This window comes from Fukomys damarensis, unplaced genomic scaffold, assembly GCF_012274545.1.
Source record: "Fukomys damarensis isolate Sample0158 unplaced genomic scaffold, DMR_v1.0_HiC HiC_scaffold_11, whole genome shotgun sequence".
Classification (NCBI taxonomy): domain Eukaryota; kingdom Metazoa; phylum Chordata; class Mammalia; order Rodentia; family Bathyergidae; genus Fukomys; species Fukomys damarensis.
The window spans coordinates 39,872,841-39,887,123 of record NW_022900923.1 but is presented as its reverse complement, the minus strand read 5'-3'; the positions used below and the strand labels follow the sequence as shown (position 1 = coordinate 39,887,123).

Below are 14,283 nucleotides of genomic sequence, written 5' to 3'. Positions count from 1 at the left end.
AAAGATAATTTTTCAACTCCAGACAAGAGATCACAGTTAAATTTCAAAACACATTCTATTCTGTTTTATAGTACAATTCACACTCAAGCGCGGGCACTTCAAGCTTAAAATAATCATGGGTATACAGACTCACCATCTGGATGGGTTTCTTGTGGAGATCTCTTTCAGTTACCAATCTCTCCTGGTCAGTGACATAAAGACCTTTCTGTGCTAAAGCCTGGATGACAGCATCATGGCCCAAAAGGGGTTTGGCAGCATCGCTTTTGAGAATGAGGCTCCCAGCTCGACAGTACAGTTCTGCTGATAGAAGCAGATTAACCACGGGAGGTTTGATATGCTCCTGGTCATACTGATCAGTGTAAAATGGTTCTCGAAGTTCCTCTGGCACATTTTCTAGAAAGAGAATAAATAATCCTATTATGAGATTTTTATAAAAGAAACACAATTATTTAGTAAATATTATTTGTATCACAAAACTTAAAGATTCACTCCAAAAATAGCACCTCTTTAACTGCAAAGATTTTTGGACCATAGCATATACTCTAGAATGAAAAAAGAAAGATATAAGCTTTCTCTAAAGAAGATACTGTTTGTAGGATATTCTAAACCACGTAAAAAGTTTTGAGTTTTATGGCTATTGGGAAGTTTTTCCACATGCAGAGTCAGAAGTACCAAATGAACTGTAAGAATCCTAAAAACGAATCTCAGTGAATAGCCACATATGCAAACAGTCAACCAAGAAATGCACCAGCAGGTATTTCAGGGTACTGCTAGGTCTCACCATCTGAGAGGATAAAATCCTTTGCCCAAACTTTTACAGCACCAAGTCACAGAACAGAAACTGCCTAACTTGTTTTGTTCTTCAGTCTCAAGGCAAATTATTGACAAGGAGTTGGGGAAGAGCCATTGTCTAAAATCTGGTATTCAATACTGAGGAATGTAAAAATCAGACATAGAAGAAAGATTATTTTATAAAGATAAGAAATGAAGTTTGAAGGCAGCAGTGAAAACCGGAAGTGAAGGACATGTGAGACTGCTAAGGACAAACAAAAAGTAGCCAATAAGACAGAGAAAGAGATCAATATAGAGAGCAAGTGTGACCAAGCCCAATTTACAAGGGAAATGGTGAACATTAATAGAAAAAGGGAAATCAGAAGCAGCGTGATTCTGGAAGCAAGATCATAAGCTCTGTTTTAGACATGTTGAGTTTGCAATGACAGCAAAAATATCCAAGTGGAAATATCCAGTAAGTAGCAAGAGTTACAGGACTCAGGAAAAAGATTAGTGTGAATATATCGATTGTGGTTTTGGAGACATCTAAAAATATCATCCTTGTTTAATAATTAAAAACAGCTTCCTTCCTTCATAGCTGAGTTACCTAGTAGCAAGCTAGCCTTAAACTTAATATAGTTGCTTTGGCAGTGCAAACTGCAGAATACAGAGCTAGTATTCATTTAAATTTTAGTACGGAGAGTTATTTAGTAGATAAAATAAGTTAAAGATAATTATTATGAAATGTATAAAAATGAACTTTATTCCATTTATCAATTAAAAGATTAATATAGGTGACTTAGTATCTAAACACTAGCTGTGCAAAAATGAAAGCACATTTTAAGTGTTACAAATCCATCATACCTATTCACTCACTACTACTTTTACATATATTTTCACACATGATCTTTATAACACCTTGGTGAAATGGGCTAGTAAGACAATACACAGATAAGTAACAGGAACATAAATTTATACTAAGAACTTTCTATATGTTAAGCTCTGTCTTAAATGTTAATGCTATCATTTAATTCTAACAACTTTCATCCTCACTGAACAACTCAAGAAAAGGTGTCTTCTGCAAGGAACATAGCTAGTACATGTGGAGTTCTAGTTCCAGACCATCTAGTTAAACAGACTAAAAAATAATGGTGTGCCAAGATCACAGGGGGCAGGGGTAGATGGAAGATGTAGCGCTCAGGGGCTGTTTTCATTTTATTAAGATATGCTACAAATTTATAATGTAAAACCTGAAGTTTTAAAGACTCCAGTGCAAGGAAACACAGCAAATCAAAGAATGTTTCAAGAATATGATAAAAATAGATTTTTCAACACCCCAAAGAATGCAAAATTCCATGTTAAATATTATAAAACAGGGCTGAGGATTTAGCTCAGTGGTGCTGCTGCCTGCCTTGCAAGTGCAAGGGCCTGAGCTTGATCCCCGGTACCAAAAAATAAAAAACAAACCAATAAATTATGCAGATCACTTTAAAAACAAGTCTAAAGAGAACACCTTCAAAATGCCTTATTGTTAAAACAATCTGAAATTGCACCACATTATTTTTAAAGAAATGAAGCAGTATACCAAAAGATAAATAAGCAAAAGCGGTGGGGTAAGGTTTCACTCTCTTCCTAACCTCCTGTACAAATGGTAAGAAATTAATAATTATGGAGTGGCTGAGTTAACTATGTCACTGCTAGAATTACAAAGGATAACAGACAAGTTTTTCTAGTGCACCAGGACTTAAGCATAACCTACCTTAATCACGTTATAAATCCTGACTAGATTTATGTTTTGAAATTAACATTCACCTGAAACACTTGAAGTACAGAATAGAGGGAGTAAACAGTATTGCTCAATGCAAGTTTCTATGCCTGCATTAGCTACCAGTTTCATTCAGTGGCTAGCAAATGGCAAGGATTTCTTCAAAACGATGCAGGCGCAGAAGGTTGTCGGGAAATGCACTTCAGAAATATCACACTAAGTTGTGAGAACATTGCCTTATATTTCAAATCTAAAAAATTGTTTCTAAAACATAGAACTCATAAACCTCAAAAAACTGCAACTGAAAGGATACCACAAACTCTGAACTTGAAATTAACTGAAAGTCATAAAAATGGCCATTAATATGTAAAGAAACTCAGTACCAGTAATCAAAGAAAGTTAATGTTTTTGTCTATCAGAATAGCAAAAAGAAAAAAAAAACTAACAAATGAACTTGAACATACTGTTCACAAGGATGTACTAAAAAGAATAATTCCTTTCCACATGACCAAAGGGCAAGGACATGTCTATCTTACTATAATACGGATCCCCACCAAAATCAGTGCCTGGTACATGGTATGCGCTCAATAAATTTTGATAAGTGAATAAAAATGTCATTTATAATTTCTGGAATAAAACATAAATCCTGAGAAGACCCTGATGCAGACAGAAATAGAAGCTCTCCCTTGTAGTAGAACACCAACCAATAAATGTGACAGCAAACATCAATTCAAGCAAGAAGATTACTGCACACTAAAATGGCAGTAAAAGTTTGACAAATAGGATGAGCAGGACACTTTTGAGATATATCCCACTAAATTATTTATTAATTAAAAATAAAAACAGGCATTTTAAAACGGCAGACACCACTTAAACTAGGTGATCAAAGCAATCACGAATAATGGAACAAGCATTATATGCCTCGATATGATTTACTGAGAACACATTTTTTCTGTGGTAGTCTTGTATAACTTGAATCTAATCATCAAGAAATATTAGACACACCCAAGTTAAGAAACTATACAATAACTAACTTTCTCCCCCCTAAGATAAAAGTGGTTCTGTGCACAGAGGGGCAACAGGCACATGTGCTGGTAAGACAGGAGATGGTTGTGGTGGTGGTGGTGGAACAGGAGTCATGAGAAAGGTACAGTAGTGAGTCAACCAGTGGGGAGCAAGAAGAAGCAAAAGAAAGAGGGAAGAAGGAAAGTAACAAAGAAAGAAGAAAGTCAAAGATGAGGTGGGGGCTGGGGATTTAGCTCAGTGGTTCTGCCACCCGCCTCTCAAGTACAAGGTCCAGAGTTCGATCCCCGGTACCAGGAGGAAAAAAAAAAAGAAAGAAAGAAAAAGATGAGGTGATACTAGAAGGCAGGAGTAGCAGGGGCTGGGGAGATGGACTCCAGTTTCTAGGGCTCCATCAGTTCTCATCTGGAGACTCGTTTCTGTGCACTTTGATTTTCCTCATATTTGGACGCTGCCAGCTTCCGTGCTAGGATCGCAACAGCATTCAAGTGGAGACATCTGCTGAATAAGAGTCCAATATTCCAAAGCACTGCACAGGGACACACAGAAGAAGGTGACCCTGAAGGAACACAGGACTAAGTAGATTTGGCAAAAGCTAAGATAAAGCCCAGGGAAGGTATCTGATGCTCAACTTAGCATGTAGCTCAGGGTGTTTTATCTTCAAAAGTGTTGGGCCAGGGATTTAACTCAGTGATGCTTCCACCTGGCACAAAAGTGCAAGGGCCCTGAGTTCAATTCCAGGTACCAAAAAAAAAAAGTGTTAATGTCATGAAAGACAAAGATAGGCTGAGAAATTATTCCAGGTTAAAAGAGTCTAGAGAGAGAAAACTGAATTTAATGCATAATCTTGGACTGATCCTGGAATGGGAAATAAAACAGCAATAATAGAGAGCAGAACAACTGGCAAAACTGAACACAGGCTATTGATTAGATAACAAATCATAGTTAGATGCTCTGATTTTTAACTGCAATTATATAAGAAAATTATCTTTCATTTAGGAGAATTATTTAGAGGTAAGGGAGCACGATGTCCCTAATGTATTCTCAAATAGTTAAAAAAATCATCTGAATTTGTATACATTTATATGTAGGTAAATACATATGTGCAAAATGTATACATGCGTTTGGGTGAGAGGGAAGGAAAGAGAATAAGACAAATGGGACAAAATGTTAACAGCTAAAATCTGGGTAAAGGATATTCCAGAGTTCTCTGTACAATTCTTGCATATTTGAAATTATATTGAAAAAAGTTTTTAAAACTTCAAAATGCCTAAAATCAGTCTTTTTCCCAAACCCGATCATCTGCCAGAGCTCTGTATTCATCTAGCTGCACAAGACAGACACCTAGCAGTCACCATTAATGTGTCCCTCTTCCTTACCCCCTCAAAAAACCAGTCCACAGCCACCCTGCCTCGTGATCTCAACTTCTGTCTCCCTGACCCAATCAGTACTTTTCAACTCAATCTCTGCATTTACTCCTAGTTTTGGCTTCCACATTCATTCTTGTTCCCACTCCAAATTATTTTCTGCTGTAGGAAAAAACGTGCTTATTTCCCATAAGCAAATTTGATTATGTCACATACATCACCAACAGCTCCAACCCCAGTCTCCAGAGTTCTCAATGACTTCTCACTTCTCTCAGAATTAAAACCCTTCCTCTGCCAGTTATATTCAGTTCTTACAAACCATGTTTTGTCTGCTGCGCAGCCTTTACACATTCACGTTTGGACTAGTCTTTCTTCCAACTCTTTACACCCTGTCCTATTCTCAGAGGTCAGCAAATCCAAGTTTGGTCTAATTTCCCCTTAATAAAAGGAAAGAACATATCTTGCCTTCCTTGTATTTCACTGTACTTTTATGTTCGAGAATATTCAATTCTTTTAAACATGAAAAAGTCTGTAGTCTGCAAAACATAGGTGAGACATTTTAAGATATTTTCAGTATAGCTAGGTAGCTAATAAGCATAAAATGTATTTGACACAGAACTGATGCCATAAAATGTGTTAAGATAAAGCAGTAGATTGTGCATATTAAACATAAAGAGATGAAAAAAAGCAGAAAGTTGCCTTAACGTTCATGAAGCAACAAGGTACTTAATATTCATGACACACAAATAAAGTACTAAATATTTATGATATAGTAAATATAAACAAGACTAAACAAAGGGCCAATGAACACTTATATTCGTGAGGTCTCAATTCAAACATCCATTGCTGGTGCTCACTTTGGCTTATGTGTCCTCTGCCCCAGGAACACAAAACCCATGGCTATTCATCAAGCTTACTGGCAAGCTACAACTGTGGCAGGTGTGCTTGTCCCATGTCTCTCTGATAGAGCAAGTGTGTGTCTCTTATATATATATTAAAAAAATAATTACAAGGTATATTAAAAGAAACAAATCACCAATTGCAGAGCCTAACATTTATGGAACAGAAATGTTAATACTCATGCTATGGAGTGCCATCATGTAACAGTGCTGCATGATGGCAGCGCCACGGTTGTATTTTAAAGACATTCTTTAACTTTTGGAGATATATGTACTGATATAGTTCACGAATATAAACTTATGATGTCTGGCATTTGCTTCAAATAACTGACAGGAATGGGAGGTGTTTACAGATAAGCTAAGATTGGCCTCAAGCTGATGACTGTGGGGGCTGGATGATGAATACATGAAAGTTTACTGTTACTGTATTTATCTCTGATATAATTGAATGGTTTTGTTTAAAGAGAAAGAAAAAAAAAAGCAAGAGAAGAGTGCAGAGCCTTCATGCAATGACCAGGCAAGAACTCTGAATGCTCTATTGCATGGTGTGAGACTAGGAACTGCTATGCAATATGATTGAAAAACACAGTGAATGTTTAAATTTTTAAAAATTGTTACAGTAAAAGACACACTGCCATTCATCCCTCTCAAAATGCTTTCCCTTGCTTCAAACACATATCCCATCATTCTCGCCACTTTCTAAAGCAGCTCTGGAAGCTCTCTACCACGTCCTTAGTTGCACTGTCATGGTTGCCTCACTCTCCCGAATCAATTCAAAATGTTGACCTTTAATGGTCATTTTGACTTTGAGGAAGAGCTGGAACTCACACAGTGCCAGATCTGGTGAATAAGGTGGCCACGCCGGTTAGATGGTACTTGGAAGCACCATTCACTGTATTTTTGATCACATCTCATAAAGACAGGAAAGAGGACTCCAGAACTGCTTCAGAAAGTGGCAAGAAAAATGGGATAAGCATGTTCAAAGTGAGGGAATATTTTGAGGGGATTAAGATATCACAGCTGATTCAATCATCCATTCATTTTTAACCCAGTTATAACTGTCTCCCAATTCCCCTCCTAATATTATCAGCAAAGTTATCAACGACTCCTTGTTCTAAATCCAAGGGGCCTTTCTGAGACTTGTTCTTGCTTAATCTTTCTCAGGCGTACTTTATAATTCCCCATCTTCAATGTTCTATTCTCAGGTTCTGGGACTGTACTCTCTTGTTTAGTTTTTCCTTTTTCTTCTTCTTTCCTCCTCACAACATACAATTAATCTTAACATTTTTCCATCTATTCAATTAATCAGTAAGTCTTATCTTTTGCATCCATCCACTTCTCTCCACATGACTGAAAGGATCCAAATTCAACCTGTCATTATCTCTTTCTTGGACCATAACTTTCCAAATGAATTCCTCCTTTATAATTTTGTCTTGCTCTAATTCACTTTCCATCCTGTATCCAAGACGTTTCATTTTTAATTGTGGTAAAATATCCATAGCATAAAATGCACCATTTCAAATATTTTTCAGTGTATTCTAAGAGATGTTTTGAAAAACGGTCTTCTGGTGATGTCATCTTCCTTAAAACAGAAATTCAGGTCCAGGTAGGAAGACTTCTTGTTTATTTTTGTTTTTGTGGTGCTGGGACTTGGAACTCACAACCTTCTCACCAAGCTACACTCCCGGCTAAATTGCTAATTTACTCAGGCTGGGTTTGAACTTGTAATCCTCTTTCTGCTGCAGAATGCCCAGTGCTGAGATTACAGGCATGTGATTTAGTGCAAACCTATCTCCAAACTGTAAAAGGTCTAGGGATGTAGCTCAGTGGAAGAATGCCTGTGTTTAATTCTTAGTATGTGTAGGTGTGAGAGGGTGATTAAAAAATATATATTCCATTACATAATGAGGAACAGGATATCCAACAGCAGCCTAAGTGTGAGAATAATAAATTGGAACACTTTGCAAGTGTATGTGAATATTGTAAACCACAACTTAAGAGTGGTATGCAAGTGTTTACTATCATGGCTATTCATTCAGTAAGGAAGAAAATTAAGACAAATACTTCAGGAAAATGCCTCAGAAATGAAATCAGTAAATGAGGGAAGGAAAACTGGAAGGATATTACTGTATATTCCTTTAATTTAGAAATATGTTGATGAAGAGTCAATGTTTAAAAAGGAAAAACTACATAAGGCTAAAGGTAGAGAAAATGCTAACTGTATTAAATGATTATTTCAGCTAAAGTACCTAGCCTGTCACTACTAATAATGCATAATATTTCATTCAAGTACCATTACTATAATTGTAATTTACTAATGGAAGTATAAGTGGAAAACTAGATCCACACTGAGGAAGAACAGAAAGCCTGAAAAAAAAGAGCAAAATATATTGCCTATTTTTGTACTAACTAATCAAATAGAAATAGACTAGTTTAAAAAAGTTTTAAATCTTGCAAAAAAATAAAATGAAGGCTGATAAACTTTCAAATGCTTGACTGAAAGGTTTTCATGCCTTTTCTAATGCTTTCACTTCTAAAATTATACTACAAAATACTAAAGTAATAGGAAAAATATAACAGAGGTTAAGGTGCAAGTATTAGTATCCCGAAGGCTTACTCTAATTGTGGTGCCATCACTAACAAGCCGGATGCACTACAAGGACAATTTAGTTAACCCTCCTAAATCTGTTTCCTTACCAAAAAAAAAAAAAAAGCAAATTATGTGACCTAAATTTTATCTTCAATTAGAATAACTGTGAAATAAGAATGTCTTATAATTGCTTCGTGTTTTAATGTATAAAGTTGATGATATGTCTTAAAAGCTTTACAGCAATGATTCTTCTTAAAATGGGGTCCTTTTGCTCCCCAGGAGACATGTGGCAATTGAGATGCTTCTTGTCACAACTGGGCTGGAGAACTAGGTGGGAATACTACATTCAGTGGCATTCAGTGGGTAGACCAACGATTCTGCTGAAACCCTACAATGCACAGAACAGCACCCATGCACAAAGAATTATCTAGGAATGGCTCTGCAGTTAGGAAGCTGCCTTAAGAGTTTTAGAAGACATAATATCCACTTAACAGGGCTGTTAGAATTAAAAGAAAAATGCATGAAAATGCTCAGAATAGTACTTTAATTAGCACAAAGTACATCTTATTAGTATTAATATAAGTTAATAATAGTTTTTAATCCAATATGCTTATGACAATTTGCTTTTCTACTAAATAAATTCCAAATTCCCTAACCTGGCCTTGCACACCATTATGTCCCAATTTACCTTTCAAGCCAGACCTCCCACTACTTCATTACATAAACCTCCAATCTATCCGGTCTATACTGCTTCCCTAACACAACCTGGGTGTCACAACCCACACTCAACTTCTTCCATCTACAATATTTTCTATTTGGCCTGACCCTCTGCAGGACCTAAGCTCCAGTACTCACCACTTTCTTCAGACTACAGAGGCTGCAAGTGACGTCTTCACACCAGGCCTGCCTAACCAATCTCCTTTTGGATGTCACTGTTCCCTTCACACAGCTCTAACCGTGGACTTCCTGAACTCTGCTGTAGTTATATTTACCATTATCTCCTCAACTAAAGCATTACAAACTCTTAAATGAGACATGCTACAACACTCCACACTGTTTTTAGACCACTCTCCTTAAACTGTTTCCTCCCAGGGCTTCAGGATTATTACACTTTCTTAGTTCTCTTCCCAACTCTGAGTGATCCAATTCTACCTCTCCTTTTCTTCAGCTTCTGCCCCCATTCTAAATATTCTATTCTAAATCTCAAATTTCTTCTCTCCTACAATGACATGTACTTCCAATTTCAATCACAGTCATACAGAGTAGCAAATTATTATTTCTAGCCTCAACTTCTCAAACTGCAGACCTACACTTAGAGTTGCCTACCTCATTTGATTTACCACACAAAATATGTAGCCAAACACCAAGTTTGTTTTCAAAATGCTGCACTCCTGTTCCAACTTGCTGCATTCTCTATTTCTGTCAATGGCATCACGATTCATCCTCCCACTCACTAAAATCTCAGTCTTCAGTAACCTCATCCTCCCTAAAACCTCAGGTGACCTTATCTTCTTATTTTCTCTTTACATTTAAACCACTTCATGCACCCTAAATTTGGTCCTTTAAAAATACTAATATTAAATGTCCACAACACTTCTTCAATCATTCGCTTCTTTTCTATTCCTTTGACTTCTATCCATATAGTATAGTGGTTAAGAGCACAGACTGAAGTGAAATTTCCCTGGTTCAGATCTCAGCTCCCAAAGTGGACTGGCTTTGGATAATTTCCTAAACCCGGGAGCCTCATTTTCCTCGTGGGCAGAATGATTAAGTTTCTACTTCATAAGGCTGTCATGAGGATTAAAATGAGATACTACGTATAAAGAGCTCGACACACACTAATAACTGCTCAATAAATATTACCAGCTTTATTGTGGTTTTCACCTCACTGCAAGCCTAATCATTACCTCTTGTCCAGATTCCTCCAATATCCCAATGCTACCCACTGCTCTCACAATCTTCACATACCCATCAGAACCACAGCTTATGCAGCTTTTCGACGAGATCAGTTGGGATATACAAAGAAATGTAACAAGGTGTATTTATAATAGGAGATAATTTTATATCACAAAAATAAATGGTATAGAAAGGGGAATGATAATTGATACAATTGAAAAGATAAACAGAAAGCAGGCCCCAAATTCCACGTTAAGAATTTCAGGAGTTCTGCAAGAAGTAGTATACCTACCATTTCCCCAAGGTATTTAAGGGGGCAGAGCACTTAAAGCAAATTCAGTCAGGTTATTGCTTACAAGGATTAAGTTCTTTTGCAATTTACTTGAAGTAGCTAGAGTATCTGCTTATTGTTACAAATTCATTTAACAGACATTTTCATTAATCAAAACTGTAGTTGCATTTTCCCACAAAATAACTAAGACTTGGGCTATTTAGATATTTTTAGGGCACACAAAGCTATTGAAATAATAAGACTTCACATCAAATAAATACGCCATCATCTGTTTTCTAGGTGTTAACAATGCTAATGCCTTATTTATCATACTTATTTCATTCTTTACATTCAATGACTTCATTCTTAAATGACTTCTTCAACATATGGTTTTAAGACTACCTTTTATATATCAAATGTAGGTTGCTCACCAAACAACCAAAGCCCCTGCATGTTATTGTTAAGAGACTTTTTTTTTTTGGTACTGGGGATTGAACTCAGGACCTTGCGCTTGTGAGGCAGGTAGCAGAACCACTGAGCCAAATCCCCAGCCCAAGAGAGGTTTTAATAAATCATACTTGAGGGCTGGGGATTTAGCTCAGTGGTTCGGTGGCCTGCCTCGCAAACGCAAGGACCTGAGTTCAATCCTCAGTAGCAAAAAAAGAAAAAAAATCATACTTGAAAACTTTTTAAATAAATGCTTATAGCTGGGTGTTAACTTTGAAATATACTACTAACCTTTTTTGTATAAATAAAGTAAATGAGTATATAAAAATTAAAAACAACTCTTTTCTACATACTCTATATAAATTTATATATTAAAATATCACTGATTAAAAAAATGAAGCGTGCAAGCATAGCATCCTTTTTTTTTTATTTTTTAATTCTGAGACAGGGTCTCCCCCAGTTGCCCAGACTAGACTTGAACTTGAGATCTTTCTGCTCTAGTCTCCTAAGTAGCTGGGATATTACAGGCATGTGGCACCATGTCCAGTTACATTCTTCTTTTGGTACCTGGGATCAAACTCTGTACCTTGTGCTTGCAAGGCAGCGGCATCAGTAAGCTAAATCCCCAGCCCATTCATTCATTCTTAATAATATATTAATTTCTGGTTATTAAGTCACTTTCTTAAGCTCTCCTATACTCGGTTTTATTCCAATTTGAATAAGACCTTTTAATCTATTCCAACTGCTGCCAAGACAAATGCAACTAAGTGTGTACTATATTCATCTAAAACACCTTCAAGTGAGTTAAAACTGTCCAACTTTTAAAGAAAATAATTTAACTTTAACATGTGACATGTGCACATTTTTCACATTTCCAGATTAAAGATTACTCTGAAGAATGGTGTAGAGTAAAAAGCAAAAAGTCATTAAGACCTGAAGTAGCATGTAGTATACATCATGTGCCAGATGTTTAATCATGTGCAAATTAATCTGAGCCTGTTCCTTCATCTGTAAAACAAGAATAATATCTACAGGGTTGCGGAAGGACTAAATGAACTATGTATTTAGAGTTCTGAGTATATAACAGGCACAGCCTACCTTCACTAATACCTTATCTTTGCAGGCAGACCTTAAATGAAAACCATCTCTACCATTTATTAACAGTGTCACAGTAGCAGAGCTGTTTAACTGCAACCCTCCTTCTATTTAAATAGCGTACACGCGGATCCACATCACTGAGCTGTGAGTCTCAAATGCACAACTTAAAGCATCTACTAGAGAGCCTGAGAAGTCAGACTCCACTGGCACTGTTTCTTCTGCTTCTTTACTTCTCAAGTGTGTTCAATGTGTGTATCAAGTGGTCCAGAATCTAGCCTGACACATATCCAGAAAGTAGGTCATTTTCCAGTTGGAGGCCTTTGTGAACACACAGCAAAATTTTGACATCTGTACCATAGACATCCTCTGTTTCAAGTGGAAAGATGATGTTTCTCTCATTCTCTGCCTTCCATTTTGTACATACTGCTTTTCCACAAGGTTACTATATCAATTTCCGTTTTTTCTATGGAAATAGCCTTTATTTACCCTCCAAATGGGTATTGTATTTAGTATGCTGCTTAAATTAAAACGAAAAATACATGTATTTCTTAGTGGGAAATTAAAAAAAAAACAATAACACTTTGTGATAATCTACATGTTTAATTCCAAAGAAATTTTTAAAATTTAAATTGTTTCAAAGGGATTATATTTATTGCCAATACTAGTTCAATATCAAAGTATGACAATTCGAATAAAGTTAAAACTGTCATAAACATAAAATTACATCCAAGTAAAGTTTCTCCCAAAACTAATTCAAATAATTTTCCAAACACCGAGTCACACAAGTCCCGAAAATATTCAGCTGTGTACATGTTTAAAGAGTTGTCTGAATTAAACCATTTACTCACACATTTTTAACATCCCTACCCAAGACAAAAACCTGTGTTTAGCATCCGAAGAAAAGTTTGTAAACCCTGAGTAACTTTTCAATAAATATTTTATGCATCCAATGCTTACCAGCTACCGAAAAGAAATCTTGCAAAATTACTCTTGAAAGTTATCTGACTAAATTACATCTCCAATGAAAAGCCAGCTCTCTTAATTTTTTAAACATTCCACAACATGGGCTCCTAAAGCAACAGCTAAGGAATTACAACAAGAGGCCCTTTTCCTGTTATTCCACAAAGACTGGGTCATGGAGTTTAATTACCACTGTCTAACAGAACTTCTGTGTCACCAGCACATGCCCTCGAAAAATGGTGCTAAAATTCCCCAAAGAAAGATGTTTTTGTAGATGATCTTCACTTATGAAGTCAAAATACATCTGGAGAGAAGAATACAGCTCACTGATAATACGAATTGAAAATAGCACCCGTAGAGCCCAGCAAACTACACACTGGTTTTCAAAAACGGTTTATAACAACCTGAAATGAGAACCGAGGGCTGATACAGTCGTAAAGAATAACAACAAAAATTAATACTGCACTTCAGCACAGGCCCCTTTCCATTTTGACGGATTCTGAATAGCAGCTATCATTACAAATGTCAAAATCGACACAGTACTGTGTGCTGTCCACCTTCAACGACAATAAAGAAACCAACTCAGATTTCTCGGCAGTGTAATCACAATTATGACTGAAGGGGGGACTGTATGCAGAAAGTGAGGAAAACACCACAAATTAAAACCACTCTGTAAAAACAAGACAAATTCCTCACCAAATAAAAAAACCCTTTTGCCTTTCAATAAAAGGTAGCTGGTCGAAATCACCCTGACCATGCGCGGGGGAGGGGAGCCTTCCCTGATGCCCGAACCTGCTTTCTTTTATTTCTTCTTTCTTCCTCCACGTCCTAGTCTCCTATCGTTTCCCTGAACCAGAACGGGAAGACACTCATGGAGGGGGATTCGAGAATCAGAAAGCAAAAACCTGGACAGGGACACCACCGGGAGGATGAGGGAAGGGAAGACCCACACTTACCTGTCCCAAAGGCTTTGGCCACCAGCCAGGCCAGGTTGCAGGCGATTTTGGCCCTGGAGAAATCATAGTGGTCGAAGGGCTTGATGGCTGGTACGATGAAGGTCTTTCTCACCTCCTTGGGGTCCGCAGCATCCCCCATCTTTCCCGGCGGCTCCTCGCGACGCCCGGCTCTAACCTTCACATGCTGTGGCCTCGCCGCCTCGGGCGTGGGGAGGGCCGGAGAGGCGAGCTGCGAGCATC

General features: G+C 37.1%; 1 protein-coding gene across 2 annotated transcripts in view; it reads right to left on the bottom strand.

Annotated features, from left to right (window-relative positions):
- The window catches only part of Camsap2 (calmodulin regulated spectrin associated protein family member 2), a 99,945-nt gene extending 85,668 nt beyond the window's left edge, over positions 1-14,277 (bottom strand). For both annotated transcript variants that reach the window (XM_010645120.2, XM_010645121.2), the window contains exons 1-2: positions 14,044-14,277; positions 134-393 (exon numbers count right to left, since the gene is read on the bottom strand). In XM_010645120.2, coding sequence (XP_010643422.1) covers positions 134-393; positions 14,044-14,182 — 399 coding nt within the window. In that variant the 5' untranslated portion in view covers positions 14,183-14,277. The remainder of the gene's footprint in view (positions 1-133; positions 394-14,043) is intronic.
- Between the last annotated feature and the right edge of the window lie 6 nt (positions 14,278-14,283).